Raw genomic sequence first — 20,909 nt, 5'->3', positions numbered from 1 at the left:
GTAGTTACCATGGTTACCAGTACAATTTGACACTGAGTTAATAGTTTAACCGGTTAACCCCGGGTTAGTGGGATGGTACAAGTGGCGCTAAAGGGTTAAGTTGTTCATGGGTTGTGGTTTTATTTCAGTCGTTCACCCGCCTATTGACTTGTCTGCTGGAGAACGAGAACCAGTTCAGCACCATGTGGCTCCAGTGTACATTCGTGTTCTCCCTGCTGTGGGGCCTGTGCCCTACCCTCACAAGTGAGCAACATTACCACCTGAAACCAATACAAGGATTCTGCTCATTTTCTACTTAAATATTCCCGCTGATTGCCTTATTAGGGTTCCGCTACATATGTCGACGCGTAATCGGCAAAATCCAATAGGAAAAAGCTTTGTCTGCGCAATAAGAGCGAAGAAGTCGTCGTTCGGCTCGGCTCGCATCGACCGGCGCCTGCCGACGCGTCGGCAGCTTTTTCGCTCTTATTGCGCGGACATAAAGCTTTTTCCTACTGGATTTTGCCGAATGCGCATCGGTATATCTGGGGAGACCCTTACTAGAATTTAGATTCCTGAAGTTCCTGACGGTACGGGTTTTCTTAAAGTACACGTTTGCCTTAAGTTGGAAATAAACGTAATCATTTTAGTTAGCTAGCTGGCACTTTCTGGTTCGCTGAAATGTTTCTGATTTGCAAATAAATGATAATAGGTTTTTGTATTCTAGTTATTACTTTAAATCGTAATGTCATGGCATTCACTACACTAACTATCTTTGTTAGGTGACAGCCGCAAATCCTTTGACGTTTTCTTCCGCAAACTATTGGACGGGCAAAATGCGACGTACCCTAAACCTAAATCTTTCAAGCTTACAAAGAACCAGCTGTTCGGTGACAAGGATACGGTGTATGACTATGTGTATGATAAGATAAATAACGGGACCTGGATACCTTGGATGGAATTGGAGAAAGAGGGACAAATTGCAGCGAATGCCAAGGTAATGTTATAATGACATACCTCTTATACAGGGTGTTTTTGTTCAGTCGGAGCATAATCTGAGACGCCCCTCTTACCCATATTCACCAATGTGTAGGACATACTTAACAACTGTTACTCAGTGGCGTAGCTAGAGGATATGGTGCCCGGGGCAGGCACCAAATTTGACGGAAAAGACTCGCTAACATGGGACACAACTCTGAAGCACTCGGCCCGCTCGCCTTATAAAACGAAAGCATAGCAACTCCCGCCGAATATCCCTCTGCTTGATTGTTTCTGGCATAGAGTACTTATTCGCACTGCGGGATGGTAGGCGGTAGGGCGCTACCGTCGTCTTTCAAGGTCGAGTTCGAGGCAAAAAGAGTACCTAAAAGATCGGCTTTCTCTTTTGAGCTGTGGGCCAGATTACTATCCGCATTTCACACTTCACAGTGGTGGTAAATACGACTGACAAAAGTTTCCCTGCTGTGCCTTTGGCAAGACAGAGAGGTAGTCTTTTGCCCATTTTGGCGCTCCCCCTTGGACGGCGCCCGGGACACGTGCCCCCTCCAGCCTCCTCCTAATTACGCCACTGCTTTTACTACAGGGCAAACCCCGGCCGAAATCGCGAAAAAAAAATATCTGCCGTCTCATACATTTTCTACGGAACAGCAGATATTTTCTTGCGTTTTTGGGGTTGGCCCTATAGTAAACGTTGTTCAGTATGATTCATATATTCACCCCTCAGAGTGGTCAGACATGACAAAAACACTCTGGAAACTCTTTTGTTACTCTACAAATTTTATCCACTCTGGAAACTATTCTGCGTAGCTTAACAATTTATTGAGCAAGCTACGAATGCTACGATCACATTTTTCATCTACTCAAATAATTGCCATTACTTGCTCTTTGTAACTATAGGCAGGTAAAATGGCAAAATGCCATGGGCATCCGGTCCTTAACGGGCCCCCGACCGCGAGACTGTTAACAGCACAGGAAACTTCAATCAGATAAAAAAGAGGAAGATTCTATGATGGCGCTCCCAATAACCCTGCAGATTTGTTCAACACGCACGGGTTATTCTGGCGTCAGAAATACTTACACAATTGCTATTAAATAGATATCAAACGTGGACGATTACTTTGATATTGTTTACAGGTGAACGACCTCATTATCCTAACGAATGAGAACGCATGCCTGCGCTACTTCGTGTCCAAGATGGTGCGTTCCAGGATCCCGATCCTCCTCGTGGGCCCCACCGGTACCGGCAAGTCCTCGCTCGTGTTGAATTTCCTTCTGTCGCTGCCCAAGGAGAGGTACATCACCAACACCATCAATTTCTCTGCTAGGACCACTGCTAATCAGGTGAGCATCTCACTTACGTACCTATATGTAGCTACAGTCGATAATTATGAGAGCATTTTATTACAGAAGCTAGTGCCTCTAAAGAAAGTCGAATTCAATCGAAATTGCACATATGTACCTAAAAAATAACAGATATTGTTAGAATTTGACATTTATCCTTACATATTTACGAAAGTAGTTTTTTTCACTCATATATTGATAACTAACATATACCTAGGTATAATTAACAAGTAAAATGGTTATAATTCGACTGCTTACCAATGTATTTAAAATTTAATATCTTTGATTTTTTTTTCTAGACGCAAGATATTATTATGTCCAAAGTGGATAGACGGCGGAAAGGCGTATATGGACCGTCCATGAACAAAACGGTATGTATGTAAATAAGTTTTTGGCAAAAAATTTATTTTTGGTACAAGCTTTTATCGCTGACTGTACTTTTCTTACGACAGACAACTAATACTCATCGAGACAATTCTAAAAACCCCTAACACAATTAGGTTGCGTTGTTTCATCACGGAGTTCCTATGGCCACCTCCTGTCTCCATCATCAGATCAGTTCGACAGTACCATATTGTATTGTCATCAGAACTACATACAGCTGCCAATTTTCATGACGCTACGATCCTTGGAAGATGGTTAAATTAGTTACCTTAGATTCCATTACAAGTTAGTTAATACAGTACGACCTAATAAAAGCTTGTTAAAATATCTATTACAGTACTTACAGTGCATTTATCGTCACTCGTTGGGAATTTCCTACGTTTCGCACTTGTATCGTAATGTATGTACTTTTCTCTTCTTGTTTAGCAGGCTATTATTAAGGAAGTTTTTCGTCACATATGTTTTCTTTGGTTTATTTTGCCACCGTTTGTGTAACAATGTATGGTTTACGTATCACGTATTCCCGTGGTACTGTTACCTTATCTGCTGTAGGTACTACATTGGTATTAACTATTAATTTATACTTTTTAACGTGTCATAATTACACCCCGTTATCTAATGCTCAGTTTGGGGGCAAATAGTGATGTTGCTTCACATTATTAGTCGATTCATATTTATCTATAAAGGGTTGTTTGTCAAAATAAAATTCTTATTTTGTGAATGCTCTAGACATTCATTACCAGACATTGATTATCGCAACTGCCCCATCACTTTCCCCCAAACTGAGCATTAGATAACGGGGTGTAGTCATCATAATCATAACAAGTCATTGTTGTATGTATTTCTAATTATATCTTGTTTTTTTAGTGCGTCCTTTTCGTAGACGACCTCAGCATGCCACAAAAAGAGGTGTACGGAGCCCAACCACCTCTGGAGCTGCTCCGACAGTGGATAGACCACGGCCACTGGTACGATCTCAAGGAGATGGTCAGGCAAGAGGTGGTTGACGTGGTAAGTGGTTTATCTCCAGTGTGTACCCATGGGTGACCTCCGTATGCTGTAGACAGAGCTGGAGGGATCCTTGTCTGAGCTGAATCGGCAGTCGATAGACCACAACCACTGGTACGATCGGAAGGAGATGGTTGACGTGGTATGTGGTTTCTCTCCAGTGTGTGCTCATGGATGGCATTCGCAAGCTGCAGAAGGAGGAGGATGGATCCGCCGTTGGAGTTGTGAGACCACTGCTACTGGTACGATCACTAAGAATATGATCAAATTGATCAAGCAAGTGATGGTTGACGTGGTAAGTGGTTTATCCCCAGTGTGTACTCTTGGATGACCGCCGTATGCTGTAGGAAGAGGTGAACAGGTACTCCACTGGAGCTGATCCAGCAGTGGATAGACCACGGCTACTGGTACAATCACTAAGAATATTATGATCAAGTAAGAGATGGTTGACGTGGTAAGTGGTTTATCTCCAGTGTGTACTCGTGGATGACCGCCATATGCTGCAGGAAGAGGTGGACAGGTACTCCACTGGAGCTGATCCAGCGGTGGATAGACCACGCACGGCCACTGTACGATCTCATGGAGATGGTCAAGCAGGAGTTGGTCGGCGTGGTAAGTGGTTTATCTCCAGTGTATATTCATGGATGATCTCCGTATGCTGCAGAAAGAAGTCAGTGATAGAGTGAGGTGGAAGAGTGGATAGACCATGGACACTGGTACGATCTCAACTCAATGAGATTATCGCCCTTAAGTTGGCGACGTGGTGAGCCGTTAGAGATGCTTTGTAAATTTTGTCTATGTAGTTTATTTAACACATTCATTGCCAACCAGGCAAACAAGACATCCGCGCCAGGCCACAACAATTTCGTCATATAAAGCTGTAATACTACGATCCCGACTATCGGGTCGTCCGGCCTGGGAACGAAATCATAAAATACCCGATAGTCGGGTTTTCGGCACTGAATGTGTTAAGATGTCTTCGTGCGAGAGAACCATGAAGGAGGAATGTGACATAGAAGTAGTAGTTTATTGCACAAACACTTTATTGCACAAAACAAGTACATAACACAGAGAGAATACAGTAAATGTGTACAAAGGCGAACTTATCCTCTTAACAACATACATTTTGACGTAGTCTATCATAACTATATACCAGACTGGCATTTTTGCAAGGAAAATTTCTGACGTGGTGATTTATCCTGATTGGCGTTGACGCGCTGAAGCATCTGCGCCAGTCGAGAAGTAAATCTGATGCTTGCCGATTTTTAGCGCTTAGTCAGAAAGGGGTCTATTTAATAATTAGAATCGATATTTTTCTAGCACAAACGAGGCAATGCTACTGACTTCCTTCCGATATTTAGTTTAGGTAGGTTCTTCATTTATTTCCAAATGTGGCCTTTGTATATGAAACTTATAAGATAAGTAGGTATCGATAAACTAAATATCGAAAGGAAGTCAAGTTAGCGTTGCCTCGTTCGCGCTAGAAAAATATTTATGTCTTAAATTATATAACATTAGGTATATCATTAATAATGATATACTTATGTATAGTTTTCTTGCTGATCATCAAAAGATTATGATAGAAATCGCCGAATCACATGAAACTACTTTCTTCTCTGAGTGTTTTGACATTTCTTGCCAGTTGTTCGTCTCAGCCATGCTCCCTCCTGGCGGTGGCTCCAACCTCATCTCCTGGCGGCTGACTCGGCACACGATATTGATAGCCCTGGATTCCTTCGAAGACAACACTCTCAACAAGATTTTCGTCACCATCATGGACTGGCACTTTAGCAAAGGCTTTAATGATACGCTTATGCGGTTAAGTAAGGTAAGTGTCACATATATCCTTCGTCATCCTACCTAGGGACTATTTACTGAGGTATCTAGGACTAAAATTAAGTAGTTTAGCTTTGGATAAAAGATAAGATAAAGATAAAATATTTTTTTCGTGACTATCACAAAATATGTAGGTATGAAACGAATAGGCACAGACAACAAAAGCAGAGAAACCAGAATATTAAGTTTCCATCACGAAATGGACCCAACTCCTGCATAATACTAACTATGAAACCAGCGCTTGTCTTCCGTAGGGCCCATTTGGTGATGCCACGACAGATAACACATAAAAACTTTACAATAATAAATATTCAAGGAAAAATAAATAATAATAAAGAATCATTAGACACACGAAGAAGACAGAAACAAAGCAATCGTACAGAATTAACACGTTCACAGTCCAGTTCCCCATATATGGATCACGATGAACTATCTCCACACGTCCGTGCTCCACTTAATGGGTCACTACTTATAGCATGGACGTGTGATGAAAGTAATTTGCATGGACGTACGGGGAAATCGAAACATTTTGTATGGGGACTGTGAACGTGTTAAGCAGTTTAGTTTTCCATGAACGCGGCGGGGGTATCGCAATAACCTAACAAATGCTTCTCGCTACTTTCTTTCAACAGAACGTGGTATCAGCGACAATGGAAGTGTACAAGACCGTGACCGTCCAGTTCCTCCCGACGCCCAGCAAATGTCATTACCTCTTCAATTTGCGAGACTTCGCGCGAGTTATCAAGGGCGTCCTACTGGTACCTGCGAGTCACATGAAGGATATGAACAAACTGGTGCTGCTGTGGATACATGAGACTTACAGGGTGTTTTATGACAGGCTGATTGATGATACTGACAGGTTTGCTTGTTATTGGCCGTTTTAGTATGTACTATGTCACCACAAGGGATTATTATGCCATATAGGGTTCCTGCAAATTGGAAATTCTATAGCGTAAGTATTGAACAACCAATTTAGCTAGGACCCTGAATGACGCAACACTCGCAGAGCGTGATGTACAATAGTTGAAGTAGCTAACGGTGAAAAACGCGACTCTCAAACCAGGCGTCGTTTGTTCGAAGTCTGGCTTTCCTACCAATGAGTTCCAAGGAACTTACGTATTTATAGTTAGCAACAAAAGTGGCTAAGCGGACGAGGTGGCCGATGATCCGAGCACAACTTTAATGCCAAGATAATAAGAGTGGATGTGTGTGCACAGAAGTCAGTCTCAAGTTAACATGTTTAGTGCGAATAAAACTCGTCGAAAACATGTTAGCCCAAACCGTATCAAGCATATAGTGTGTTGATTCTTGAATACAAATTATTTAGCACTTTTTCTTCAGGCAAAAGCTATTTGAAGTAATTTACAAAGCGACGTACGTCAACTACCGCGTACACATGGACCAAGTGATGACGGAGATGGGCTACGTCCCAGACGGAGAGAAACTGAACATCAACCATGCTTCCAATGTGTTCTTTGGGAACTATATGGAGCCTGATGCTGATCCGAAGATTTATGATCAGGTGCTTTCATTTTTAGTCGTTTTCTTCCCTACATCCCTTTCTACGAATATGAAAAGTAGCTCATATTAAGCTCTGTACAGGCTCGTAGCCAAGATGCCAATCGCTTACGCTCCGTAGCGATCGAAACGCCACTGTCACTGTCGCAATAATATTGAAGAGTGATAGAGAGACACAAAGCGTTTCTTTGTCGAAGCGATAGCGATTGTAACCTTGGCTAGGCCGGTAGTTTCTATACTGTAAATATGTAGTATTTCACTCAATTTGACTGAACTTATGCTTTATTGTGAGAGAGAAAGAGAAAGCGTTTTGCGACTCAAGAATTAGGGAGAGACAGCGTGATTCCTTGTCAAAGACGGTTTGGTTTATCCTAGCTCTTGATATTGTCTCCTAGGTGACGAACCTCGAGAACATGGCGGTTAAGATGGAATACTACCTGGACGAATATAACGTCGTCTCCTCTTCGCCTATGGCTCTAGTCATGTTCCGATACGCTTTGGATCATATATCCCGGTGCACTAGGGTGCTATTGCAGGATAACGGTAAGATGGTCTATGCTAGTTTGTTGGTCTTACAGTTCCTTTTCTATGCATGAAGTATGCGGTGCAGAAACTACATAAACTGCAGCATCGCACGTCTTGCTGACTATATGCTCGCCTCAGAAGATAGAGCCAAGGGGGCCTACCGCGAACCACGTTCGACGTGTTGCCTCCCTGTCACACTCACGTACGAATTTACAAGTGCGACAGAGAGGTAACACGTCTATCGTGGTTCGCGGTAGGCTCTCAGAACAGAGCCTCGATAACATGAATCTCAAGAGAAACGCCAAAAAACTATGTTTATATCGTATGAATGGCATTGACATTTGAGGACGTTGCTTCTCCAAAAAAGAGCGAAATACAAATTTATCTCATATCGCATACATGAGATAAAATTATCACTTTACAAAAACTAGATTGGAATCATCAAGATTCCATTGTCTAGGACCTCTAAGTATAGGACAGGTATACTAAGTATAATCTATCACTAGGTATATTTCGTTCCTTCAATATAAAAAGCGAGATTTTTAATTCTCTATATCCGCACTAGGTAATCTCCTGCTCGTCGGCGTCGGCGGCAGCGGGCGCAGCAGCGCCGTCAAGCTCGCGGCCAGCATCCTCGAGATGAACGTGATCCAGATCGAGATATCGCGCGTGTACGGCCAGAATGAGTGGCGAGACGATATACGGAAGATGCTGATGAAGGCCGGCATCATCGGCAAGCCTCTGGTCTTCCTGTTCGCTGATAACCAGGCGAGACACTATTGTTGAAGAAAAACAAATGTTCCTCCTCTATCTATTTAGTAAATTCAGTATGAGAAATTTGCATCTGTCCATGATTGCTCTTGAGGTACTTTTCGAACCGGTTGTCAAGGACAACGTCGAAAATGAAGAATTCCAATTTATCCAATAAATAATATTCACGTTCGTAGTAAATTATATTCAAATGCACTTTCAGATTATGTACGAAGGTATGGTTGAAGACATAAACATGCTGCTGAATACCGGAGACATTCCGAATCTTTATGGCATGGACGAGAAGGTCGAAATTCTGGACAAAATGCAGGGTGCTGTAAGGGAATCGGTAAGGAATTACAAGACGAATAAATTAAACAATTAAGGCGCTCTTATACTCGAGTTTTACGTTTTCAAGGGGGTGAAGCAGACGCGTGGTAGAACGGGCAGGCGGGCGCCCCGCGCGGCGCACCGCACCATTCCCGCGCAGCACGTCTACGTCCTTATTCTGACGACATCGGTATTCTGAATTGTCAGTTCCGGGATTTTTGGTTCGGCAATTAATATTGAATAAGATTTATTAGTAAATTCGAATTTTGATGAGTACTTAATGAAATTAAAAACCGGACAAGCGCGAGTCGGACTCGCCCACTGAGCCCACCGAGGGTTCCGTACTTTTTAGTATTTGTTGTTATAGCGGCAACAGAAATACATCATCATCTGTGAACATTTCAACTGTCTAGCTATCACGGTTCGTGAGATACAGCCTGGTGACAGACGGACGGACGAACGGACGGACAGCGGAGTCTTACTAATAGGGTTCCGTTTTACCCTTTGGGTAGGGAACCCTAAAAATGGTAGGTAAGACGGTGAGGTCGGTGAGTGTACCTAAATAATTATTAATTATATACAATATGAGTGTATACTTGACTGATCATGTTGTTGTAAAAATCGATTTCGACTGGCAAAACATATTATTTTTTGGCAACCGGGTTTTTTAACCTAATTAGACCCCGCTGAATCCGAAATTGCCGGTTGCTTGATCGAATTCTGACTGGAAGTGAGATAGTTGATATTAAAGGTCCCTTTTTTTAGTTTTTCGTAAATAACTCTTAAACAGTGGCGCATAGCAAAAATTTTCTTAAACATAAGTAATCTGCATAAAATTGCCTACAAGAAAGATTCCGTACAATTTTTCGCTAGGATCAATATTCAAAGAGATATTAAGGCGGGAAAGTTAATTATAATCACTTTTCGAAGGTCTCTTTTTTTTGTTTTTCGTAAATAACTCGTAAACGGTGGCCAATATAAAAAAAAATTGTTAAACGTTAATAATCGACACAACATTTTCAATAAAAAAAGATTTAGTACATTTTTAGCAGGGATCAATATTTAAAAAGACAATAAAGAGGGAAAGTTAATTATAATAAATTCTAAGGTTCCTTGTTTTTATTTTTTCGTTAATAATTTGAAAAGTATGACTCATAGCAAAAACAAATTTTACACAAATAATAAACATAAAATTTCCTACAAGAAACATGTAGAACACTTTTCGCTAGGATCAATATTTAAAAAGACAAAGCATCCGGTAAGTCAATTATAATCAATTTTAAAGTCCCTTTTTAGTTTTTTGTAAATAACTCGTAAATGGTGTCTCATAGCAAAATAGGTTGTTATGAATAAATAATCTCCATAAAACATCTGAACACTTTTCTCTAGGATCAATATTTAAAACGATATTAAAGGAAGAAAGTTAATCACAATCAGTTCACAGGTCGCTTTTTTTTTCGTAAATAACTCGTAAACGGCGCCCCCGTTGCAAAAAAATATTATACATAAATATTGAACATAAAATTGTCCACAAAAAAGGTTTTGTACACTTTTTCGCTACGATCTATATTTAATGAGGTATTAAAGGGGGTAAGTTAATTATAATCAATTTCCAGGTCCCTATTTTAAGTTTTTCGTAAATGACTCGTAAACGGTGGCCCATACCAAAATAGGTTCTTAATGTTAATTAACCCCCCTTGGCTAAAAAGTGGCCTCCATGTTTAAAATTCATTTGTTTACGTAAGATGTCCGTCTTTGGCTCACGAATTTACATGTGTGTACCAAATTTCAACTTAATTGGTCCAGTACTTTTGAAGAAAATGGGCTGTGACAGACGGACAGACAGACAGACAGTCGCACGAGTGATCCTATAAGGGTTCCGTTTTTTCCTTTTGAGGTACGGGACCCTAAAAACTAAAAAAAGTGACATGTGAATTGATTGTAATGAACTTTCTTCCTTTAATATCGTTTTAAATATTGATCCTAGAGAAAAGTGTTTAGATATTTTTTGCAGAAAATTTTATGTAGATTAATTATTCATAAAAACCTATTTTGCTATGGGACACCGTTTACGAGTTATTTACAAAAAACTAAAAAGGGACTTTAAAATTGATTGTAATTAACTTACCGGCTGCTTTGTCTTTTTAAATATTGATCCTAGCGAAAAGTGTTCTACATGTTTCTTGTAGGAAATTTTATGTTTATTATTTATGTGTAAGATTTGTTTTTGCTATATGTCATACTTTTAAAATTATTAACGAAAAAATTAAACCAAGGAACCTTAGAATTTATTATAATTAACTTTCCCTCTTTATTATCTTTTTAAATATTGATCCCTGCTAAAAATGTACTGAATCTTTTTTATTGAAAATTTTGTGTAGATTATTAGTTCATTTTTTTATATTGGCCACCGTTTACGAGTTATTTACGAAAAACTAAAAAAAAGGGACCTTTAATATCACATATCTCACTTCCAGTCAAGAATTCGATCAAGCAACCGGCAAATTCGGATTCAGCGGGGTCTAATTAGGTTAAAAAACCCGGTTGCCAAAAAGTAATATGTTTTGCCAGTAGAAATCGATTTTTACAAAAATGTGACCAGTCTAAATTATTCAATTTGATTAATTTTATAGCCTTTTAAAATATGTTTACACAATTTATCAATCGTGACTGAATTCCGGATTGGTTAGATGGGTGTGTGCCTTTGCTGCCCAACTTGTTATAAAATGACAATATGACGGACGAATGTCTGAAATGTCACCGTATTTAAGAATTATTTTGCTTTTCTTCGTAAGTATGTTGAAAAACATTGTGTGTATAACATATTTGCATATTTATACTGTGATTACCCATTTTATGTAACGTCCGCTAAACTAGCACAGGTCCGACGCTGACAGTGGTCACGGGCGTACTGGCGTGAGGAGTAGGCGCAAGGTATTGCCGCGTAGGGTGTAATTTAGTAGGCAAAATGTTGAATTCATCAAATGATGAATGAAAAAATTAACGTATCGATAAAAGGACAAGCAATAATGAAGATTTACTTAAAAGCTATCGACTGAAGTAAGTTTCATATACATTTTCGTCCTAGTACTTCTAACATAAGGAAATAAAGAAGTGTTAGGCATGTTTTCAACTTAAGATTCTATCGAGAAAATAATGAGCCGTCGTGTTTCTGACAAGCAATGACGTAGTTCAAGGACTGAAGTTATACATACTAGAAAATAATGCATGAAATCCTTGTAAAAGTCTGTAAATATGGTGACAAAAAAGTGCATTTTACTACACACCGCGCCTTAAAAACGTTATTTAAAAAAGGAGCTAAATATTTTAAATTTGCCAAACAGGGCCGGAAAATGGAGACGACCCCGTTAGCGATGTTCGGATTCTACGTGGAGCGCGTGAAGGCGAACCTTCGCATCGTGATGGCCATGTCACCGATCGGTGACTCATTCAGGAACAGACTGCGGATGTTCCCGTCGCTTATCAACTGCTGCACCATTGACTGGTAACATACCCATTTGTATCCTAGAGTAGGCGCAGTGCCAAGCCACGTGGCCAAGCTACGTGGAGCGCGTGAAACGCACCTTTGCATCGTGATGGCCATGTCGCCGATCGGTGACTCATTCAGGAACAGACTGCGGATGTTCCCCTCGCTTATCAACTGCTGCACCATTGACTGGTAACATACCCATTTGTATCCTAGAGTAGGCGCAGTGCCAAGCCACGTGGCCAAGCTACGTGGAGCGCGTGAAGGCGAACCTTCGCATCGTGATGGCCATGTCGCCGATCGGTGACTCATTCAGGAACAGACTGCGGATGTTCCCCTCTCTTATCAACTGCTGCACCAATGACTGGTAACATACCCATTTGTATCCTAGAGTAGGCGCAGTGCCAAGCCACGTGGCCAAGCTACGTTGAGCGCGTGAAGGCGAACCTTCGCATCGTGATGGCCATGTCGCCGATCGGTGACTCATTCAGGAACAGACTGCGGATGTTCCCGTCGCTTATCAACTGCTGCACCACTGACTGGTAACATACCCATTTGTATTCTAGAGTAGGCGCAGTGCCAAGCCACGTGGCCAAGCTATGTGGAGCGCGTGAAGGCGAACCTTCGCATCGTGATGGCCATGTCGCCGATCGGTGACTCATTCAGGAACAGACTGCGGATGTTCCCGTCGCTTATCAACTGCTGCACCACTGACTGGTAACATACCCATTTGTATCCTAGAGTAGGCGCAGTGCCAAGCCACGTGGCCAAGCTACGTGGAGCGCGTGAAGGCGAACCTTCGCAACGTGATGGCCATGTCGCCAATCGGTGACTCATTCAGGAACAGGCTGCGGATGTTCCCGTCGCTTATCAACTGTTGCACCATTGACTGGTAACATACCCATTTGTATTCTTCTTTTGAGTCGGATACTCTTGTCAGAGCAGTCGTGGTCAATGAGGTCGTTGTACGGGCTTTTTTGTTATTTCCCGCCATGCTTCTCTATTTATTGCATTCCGCACGCACAGTATCACACTAAGACTACTTCTCATCAACATTATCCTTGCCATATCCCATTTACTTCACGTCGGCGTTCCTAACATTCTCGGAAAAATCTAAAGAGCAACGTTCGTAAGCGAACTTTGGAGAAACGGTCCAGTTAACGGTGCGAGCTAGCCCCAATGCCGTCCTGGCCATGATTGCCGACAGAGTCGACTGCCCCTACATGCGGCATTGTTGCGACCGGCATGTTTTAAAATAATGTTTGTTGTGCTGTGAGTAGTATTTAGAATATACAGGGTGGAAAGGCACGACGATCCTTCCCGGAAGTATTAGGTCGTTTAAGTGATACAGAGACTATTGGTAATGGTAAGAATCGTTAATTGAGTAAAAAATAAAAATTGCAAAAATACTACTTTTTAACTGTGGTGATAACCCTATAGCATGTGCACATGACGGCTAGATTAAGGATCTCCGTCGGGAAAGCTCGGGACTTTACACTTTTTTCCGATCGTTGACAGTATCGCAATGATGTATGAATGACGCATAAATGTCAAATAAATCAAATGCATGCAAAAATATTACAAACAATTTGATTACTTTCTTAGATAATTACTTTTTTCCAATATTTAATACTATCTTCTTTTCACATACGGTGTTCAAATGTACCTCCGTGTATTACAACGCCGCCGCAGCCCGTACCCGAGTATGTCGATGCACATGCGATATAGTGTATGCTCTTCGTCATTTATCCTCCGCAGAAAGCACCAATTAGCCTTTGTCTCATTTCGTCCGCAGTTTCACATTCCGTTTGGTTTGGTACACCATATCTTTTACACAGCCCCACAAATTTAAATAGCCACGAGCATCTAACATTTTTATTTGAAGAATATGACATTCAATAAGTATAGTTCAATGAAAATTTAATTTCAAACATCAGACGTCTTGTCTATTTCCTACCACGCAAGAAGGTTTGTTAGTTTGGTATTGAAGAAGTATTTATTCTTGATTTATTCTTAGTATTTCATTTTTGCAAGTTCATTTGGTGCAACTAACACAACCTACTTGTTATTTTTAATTATTTTAGATAGTTTCCAATTATTCGAAAATAATTTTGTGAAACGTGTTAAGAAACTAAAACCTTTTTATCAGTCAAGGAAACCAGAGATATTTATAAGACGATTGCGTACTTTTGAGTGGTTGTCAATGTCACCATTTGAACTGTCGTTGTAAACAATGTTGTGGTTAGTATTATTAATATTAAGGAATAACATAACTATTTCATTCAAGTATTGAACAAGTGGAACCACTAAGAAAGCGAAAATCCTGCAATGATTCTTACCGTGCTGTAAGCAGACCTAAAAATGGTTAGATGGCAACAAATTAGCATAATTTCCTGTCGAATACTGATTGTTTACAAGTAAGTTCATTGACCCTGTCACCTGTTAGGGTTAGAACAAAGTAGTTTTTTGCGTGGATGTTTAAAAGGTCATAATTTAGAAACGGTTGCCCATATTAACATAGTTTCTATGGAGAAAATATAGAGCTTAGGCTAAACTATCTCCCATTTCCGGAAAGGATCGTCGTGCCTTTCCACCCTGTATAGTGTATGTTAATGTTATTTATTTTGTTTAATGTAATTTTAATGTAATTGTATTTGTGTTGTTTTTGTGATTATGAGTCCTCGTTACTCGAAATAAATGAATTTTATTTTTATTTTATTATTTATAGTTATTAACTCGCGTTTATAGACTGGTCTATCGCGAATCGCGAATTTATTTTATTACCTTTATTTGCCTTTTTAGGGTTCCGTAGCCAAATGGCAAAAAAACGGAACCCTTATAGATTCGTCATGTCTGTCTGTCTGTCTGTCTGTCCGTCCGTATGTCACAGCCACTTTTTTCCGAAACTATAAGAACTGTACTGTTGAAACTTGGTAAGTAGATGTATTCTGTGAACCGCATTATGGTTTTAATTTTTTTTTTCATCAAACCCATGCGTGTGGGGTATCTATAGGTATTTAAAAATGATATTGAGGTTTCTTATATCATTTTTTTCTAAACTGAATAGTTTGCGCGAGAGACACTTCCAAAGTGGTAAAATGTGTGTCCCCCCTCCTGTAACTTCTAAAATAAGAGAATGATAAAACTAAAAAAAATATATGATGTACATTACTATGCAAACTTCCACCGAAAATTGGTTTGAACGAGATCTAGTGAGTAGTTTTTTTTAATACGTCATAAATCGTAAACCGCAATTTTATTGTTTTTGCTGCTATGGAACCCTTCATGGGCGAGTCCGACTCGCACTTGGCCGCTTTCAATAAAGGTAATAAAATAAATTCGCGATAGACCCGTCTATAAATGTGAGTTAATATGCGTTCAAAACGGCTACAAATATAATGACCACCAAAAAATACTTTGGTACCCTAAATAAAAAAATCATGCTTACCAAAAAAAATTACTGAACACCAAATAAATAAGGCCTAAAAATACAAAAGTACCACCACTTTAATCACGACTGCACTTCAAATTGTATTCAAATACCAAATATATTGAATGATCACCAAAAATCATTAATGATTACCAAATCTTGAAGACCAAATTAATGCGATATTTTCACCTAAATAAACCACTATGATTACCAAAAAATGTATACATATTACCAAATAAAGTAAACTGATGCCAAAATTACTAGCCCCTCCCGCTCAACCCCCCGTAGCCCGCACCGCATACCTACCTAACCTAATCTACTTTTCTAGTAGCATTTCGTTATGCTACTAGAAAAGTAAGTTAAACTGCTATCAGTTAAGTGGGTTAGGTTAGGTTAGCACTGCGACCCTTACAGAAACGAAATGGTACTAGAAAAGTAGGTTAGGTTAAGTTTCAACTGCTACCCATACAGATACGAAACGCTACTAGAAAAGTGGGTTAGGTTAGGTTTGAACTGCGACCCTTACAGAAAAGAAATGCTACTAGAAAAGTGGGTTAGGTTAGGTTTGAACTGCGACCCATACAGAAACGAAATGCTACTAGAAAAGTGGGTTAGGTTAGGTTTGAACTGCGACCCTTGCAGAAAAGAAATGCTACTAGAAAAGTGGGTTAGGTTAGGTTTGAACTGCGAGGAAGATCCGGCCTCTCAGCCAATGCGCCGCAAGCGCGTGGGGCGGCGGCGGTTGGCATACGACCGCCGGTTACCCCCATAAGGGCACTTGTGGGCGGCAGGCTCGGGGACGTCTGTCGCCCACACAAAGGTCCCTGCGTGGGCGGGCGCAATGTGTAATCAACGCGCCCACTGAGGTGAAGGGGTGATTTCCCCTAGAGTCGGGTCCGAGTCCGGACGGCCGCTGGCGAGGTTGCGGAAGAGTACTTCGGCGTTCCTGGGACCTCGCCATATAGCAGCGAGGCGGCAACAGAGGGGTTTTAGTGGGTAAACCTGGGGTCTCATTAGCCCACAACAGGGAGTCCCACATAACCATCCCGGTGGTATGCGTAAAGCATTTCCCCACTTTAAAAAAAAAAAAAAGGTTTGAACTGCGACCCTTACAGAAACAAAATGCTACTAGAAAAGTGGGTTAGGTTAGGTTAGAACTGCGACTGTTACAGAAATAAAATGCTATTAGAAAAAGGTGACGAAGTGGATTAATTAATTTAATAGGATAACGATATATTAAATGTTTGCACATTTTTAATTAAAATGTGGTTACAATTTTTGTGATCATTTACTATTTTTGCGTTTACAATGATTATTTTGGAGCCATTTGCTTTAATAGGATAGCAAGATTTAAAAATTTGGTTATATTTTACATTAAAATGGAGTTCTAATTTTGGTGGTCATTTACTATTTTTGGGTTTACAATGATTATTTTGGTGTCATTTTCTTTAATAGGATAGCAAGATGTAAAAATTTGGTTATCATTTCACATTAAAATGGGGTTTGAAATTTGGTAATCATTGACTGTTTTTGGGTTAATAATGATTAGTTTGGTGTCATTTCCTTTAAAAGGATAGTAAAATGTAATAAAATTGGTAATCATTTCACATTAAAATGGTGTTATAATTTTGGTGATCATTCATGATTTTAGGGTGGTAAAATAGATTTTTTTGGTATTCAATTTTACTAAATCTGGTGATCAGTTAATTAGCAGCCGCTCAAAACGCGAAAGTTTTAAATATTATATTCTCTATCAGCGATAATTATTTACAGGTTCACAGCCTGGCCTCCCGAAGCCTTAGAGCGTGTAGCGCAGATGTTCATATCCAAGATGCAAGGAGTGGACGAGGACATGTGCACCGCGTGTGTGGAGGTCTGTCAGCTGTTCCATATGAGTGTCGTCCAGCTGAGCGACAGGTAAGCTATGCATTAGGTTAGATAGATACTATATTTCACATGAGTTCGAATATCCTCCTAAGGCCATCCAGCCATACAAATAAATAATCCAAAATTTGCCAATGCAATTTGACCCTATACTGTAAGAAATAGACTTGATTTTGCTTTGTATAAAAATTGTACAACGCAAAACAAATACAACTCTGTTCCAATTGGATATGATATAAATTTCATCGAACTGAATAAGTACTATAGGCAGGACCTTGGGCCTTACGAGGATGGGCCGTGTGCATCCGGAGCTTTCGCCACCTTGTGGCATAAATAGAATACCTACTTAAATTAGTCACTTATAAGCTTATCAGCTAATAAGCAGATGATGCTCTAGTGCAGAAACGTATCACTTTCTTAGAACAACACCTTTTAGAACAACAATGACCCTCTTTCAGAGCATGAGAAATGAAAAAATATTCTCATGTTTAACAGGTTTTACAGCGAACAGAAGCGCAAGGTGTACGTTACGCCCACCAGCTACTTGGAATTGATTAAAGCCTTTCAGAGTCTGTACGCTATGAAAGTGGATCAGATCACCCGCGCAAGAATACGGTGAGTTATTTTTAATGTGCAACAAGTTGAACAATTTTTTAAACACGAGATTTAACATTTTTTGGTAGTACATAGGTACGAGTACCTGAGTACCTATTGCAAGTAGGGTTTCTGATTTCTCGGTCTTTTTTATTTCTCAAGGCACGAGAATTCTCGACCAGGATTTCTCTAGTTTCTTGAGTATCTCGAGACATTTTTAATTTTCAATAAGACACTATTAGTATTCTAAGTCAGCTTCTGATGACAGGAAGTCAATTGGTTGACGCAATACAGGGTCAACTACTCAATGTTAGCTCGTGAAGTACAGTCTATGCTTCATATATTCGTAGGATAATCATCACTGCTGCCTTAAAATAGCTAAAGTAATGTTAAAGGGTCGAATCATAATATATGCTAGTAATTTTTCCATTATGTATCAAGCTATGGTACTACCTGGTACTACTAAACTTATGATTCCAGGTACGAAACTGGCTTAGAACAATTAGACTTCGCAGCGGGACAGGTCGCTGTGATGCAGCAGAACCTGAGGGATCTGCAGCCGTTGCTGGTTGAGACGTCGGACAAGACTGAGAAACTTATGATCAAAATCGAACAGGACACCGTAGTCGTGGAGAAACAGAAGGAGGTTCGTTGCCGTAACATGTCGTTGCGGAGCAGGGGCATAGTTTTAGAGTACCATCGCTCACACTGTTAACTGTCCATAGGTGGACCTTATTACAAAAGGCATAAGGTCCACCAATGGGCAGTTAAGAGTGTTGCTGTTTGTTCGTTGTAAATAAGAAAGAAAACAAAGGTGTGCTTTGTTAGCACATCCGTGTATTGACAGCAATTTACCTCATCTAAACTAGTTTGTATTTAGTATGTTGAAGTTTAAAAATGTGTCTAACAAAAAATTAGTACCTATTAGAATCAACAACCAAAAAAAACAGGAATATTCCTGTGTTCACACCACTTTATTCTAACAGATCGTAGGTGCCGACGAAGCTTTAGCCAACGAAGCAGCCGCCGCCGCTCAAGCCATCAAGGACGATTGCGAGTCCGACTTAGCCGAAGCCGTGCCAGCCCTCAACGCTGCCCTGGACGCCCTCAACACCCTCAAACCAGCTGACATAACGCTTGTGAAGAGTATGAAGAATCCGCCAGCGGGCGTGAAGTTGGTGATGGAGGCGGTTTGCGTCATGAAAGGGATTAAAGGGGATAGGAAGATGGGTCCTGATGGTTAGTTGCTGTTACTTATCTATTTTTATTGCTTTAGTGAACAATCTTTCTAAACAACGATTATATGACACTTTTGACAGGGAAGCCATTCGAGGACTATTGGGGTCCCTCGCAAAAGATGCTGGGCGATATGAAGTTTCTGGAAAACCTGAAAGCTTATGACAAGGACAACATACCTCCTGCCATTATGAAGAAGATTCGAGACAAGTAATTACACATATATGTTTGTTGTTTGATGTAGAAGTTGATTGTTTTTACTGTACAATGAAAATGTAATTTGCGAACTTTAGGAACTACCTATTGGCCTTTTTTTTGACTTTTACATGTTTCCCCTTTATCTGTAGATACATTCCGGACCGCGAGTTCGATCCAGCCGTTATCGCCAAAGTGTCTTCCGCTTGCGAAGGTCTGTGCAAGTGGGTTCGTGCTATGGACGTGTATGATCGTGTCATTAAGGTAAGAAATTCAACAACATCTTATGTCGAGGTCTTTATAGCATCTCTTCTTCTTCAAACTAGCGTTTTCCCGGCCTAGCGCCAGGGTCCGCTTTCGTGCTCAATCTTCTCCACTTTGCCCGGTCTTCGGCATCCTTAGGTGTGAGATTGTTCTCTTCCATGTCCGCTGTAAGACGTCCAGCCAGCGCTTCTTAGGCCTACCGCGGCCACGTGATCTAGGGCCTCGGACAATGAGGTTGAGGCATCTATTTCCGACGTAGTCTACCGGTAGCGTCATGCCGATACAATTAAGATATGAGTGAAGGTCACCCGCAGTGTATCCAATAGTTGTGTAAATTCTGAATTCGTATTGCCTGTATCAATTTATCAATTAATTTTCAGGTTGTAGCTCCGAAGAAAGCGGCGCTGTTTGAAGCAGAATCAGAACTTCAGTCACAGATGAACACGTTAAACGCTAAACGAGCGCAGTTGCAGGGTGTACTCGACAAGTTACAGGTTAGTAACAGCAAAGACTCATTAAGTGAACTAGATGAGTAAAGTCTGTACGGCTCAGTACCTCATGCGGTGACTCTGGTTGTCAAAAATTGATGTTTGTCAATTTAACGACTACAAAACATACAGCGCAGTACAACGCAATTTATTTTGACTGTCAAACTAGGGGGCACATTTATTTCTTAGACTCTACCTCTCTGTTAAATTCTATAACTCTTCGCTAACAGTGTCAAATATATTTATAACAAAAGTCTACAGTTACGTCACGATTACCGCAGTTTTTCTATCTCGAATGCTGCCTTTAATTGTCCAGGCGAGCTGTACTTACTCATCGGGTTGCAGTACCAAATGCAACAAACGCATTACACAGGCCCCTTTATGACGTTTCTTTGAATTTGTTTCCTCATAGGCCTTGAACGACGAGTTCGCTGAGATGACGCGCAAGAAGAAAGGTCTAGAAGACGAAATAGAACTGTGCTCCACGAAGTTGTCCAGAGCTGAACAGCTGATCGGCGGTCTGGGCGGAGAAAAGGCGCGTTGGTCAGAGTTGGCGCATGATTTACAAGAGCTACTGGGCAAAGTGATTGGTATGTACTATTATATGCTAAGAAAAAAAATAGAAAAGTTTAGAAGGCGAAATCGAGCTCTGCTGTACGAG

At 40.6% G+C, this 20,909-nt stretch overlaps 1 protein-coding gene across 1 annotated transcript in view; it reads left to right on the top strand.

Moving 5' to 3' along the window:
- The window catches only part of LOC134791327 (dynein axonemal heavy chain 3), a 114,882-nt gene that overhangs the window by 64,929 nt on the left and 29,044 nt on the right, over positions 1-20,909 (top strand). The window contains exons 33-52 of the mRNA XM_063762344.1: positions 129-243; positions 762-976; positions 2,113-2,319; positions 2,619-2,690; positions 3,571-3,714; positions 5,354-5,539; positions 6,180-6,406; positions 6,889-7,069; positions 7,461-7,608; positions 8,156-8,358; positions 8,564-8,689; positions 12,015-12,175; positions 17,361-17,504; positions 17,967-18,086; positions 18,546-18,711; positions 19,052-19,304; positions 19,385-19,511; positions 19,649-19,760; positions 20,141-20,254; positions 20,661-20,838. Of these exons, the coding sequence (XP_063618414.1) occupies positions 129-243; positions 762-976; positions 2,113-2,319; positions 2,619-2,690; positions 3,571-3,714; positions 5,354-5,539; positions 6,180-6,406; positions 6,889-7,069; positions 7,461-7,608; positions 8,156-8,358; positions 8,564-8,689; positions 12,015-12,175; positions 17,361-17,504; positions 17,967-18,086; positions 18,546-18,711; positions 19,052-19,304; positions 19,385-19,511; positions 19,649-19,760; positions 20,141-20,254; positions 20,661-20,838 (3,199 nt within the window). The remainder of the gene's footprint in view (positions 1-128; positions 244-761; positions 977-2,112; positions 2,320-2,618; positions 2,691-3,570; positions 3,715-5,353; positions 5,540-6,179; positions 6,407-6,888; positions 7,070-7,460; positions 7,609-8,155; positions 8,359-8,563; positions 8,690-12,014; positions 12,176-17,360; positions 17,505-17,966; positions 18,087-18,545; positions 18,712-19,051; positions 19,305-19,384; positions 19,512-19,648; positions 19,761-20,140; positions 20,255-20,660; positions 20,839-20,909) is intronic.

This window comes from Cydia splendana, chromosome 6, assembly GCF_910591565.1.
Source record: "Cydia splendana chromosome 6, ilCydSple1.2, whole genome shotgun sequence".
In the NCBI taxonomy this organism is placed as follows: domain Eukaryota; kingdom Metazoa; phylum Arthropoda; class Insecta; order Lepidoptera; family Tortricidae; genus Cydia; species Cydia splendana.
Note: the sequence above shows the minus strand (reverse complement) of the source record. Positions and strands in the feature narration are given on the sequence as shown.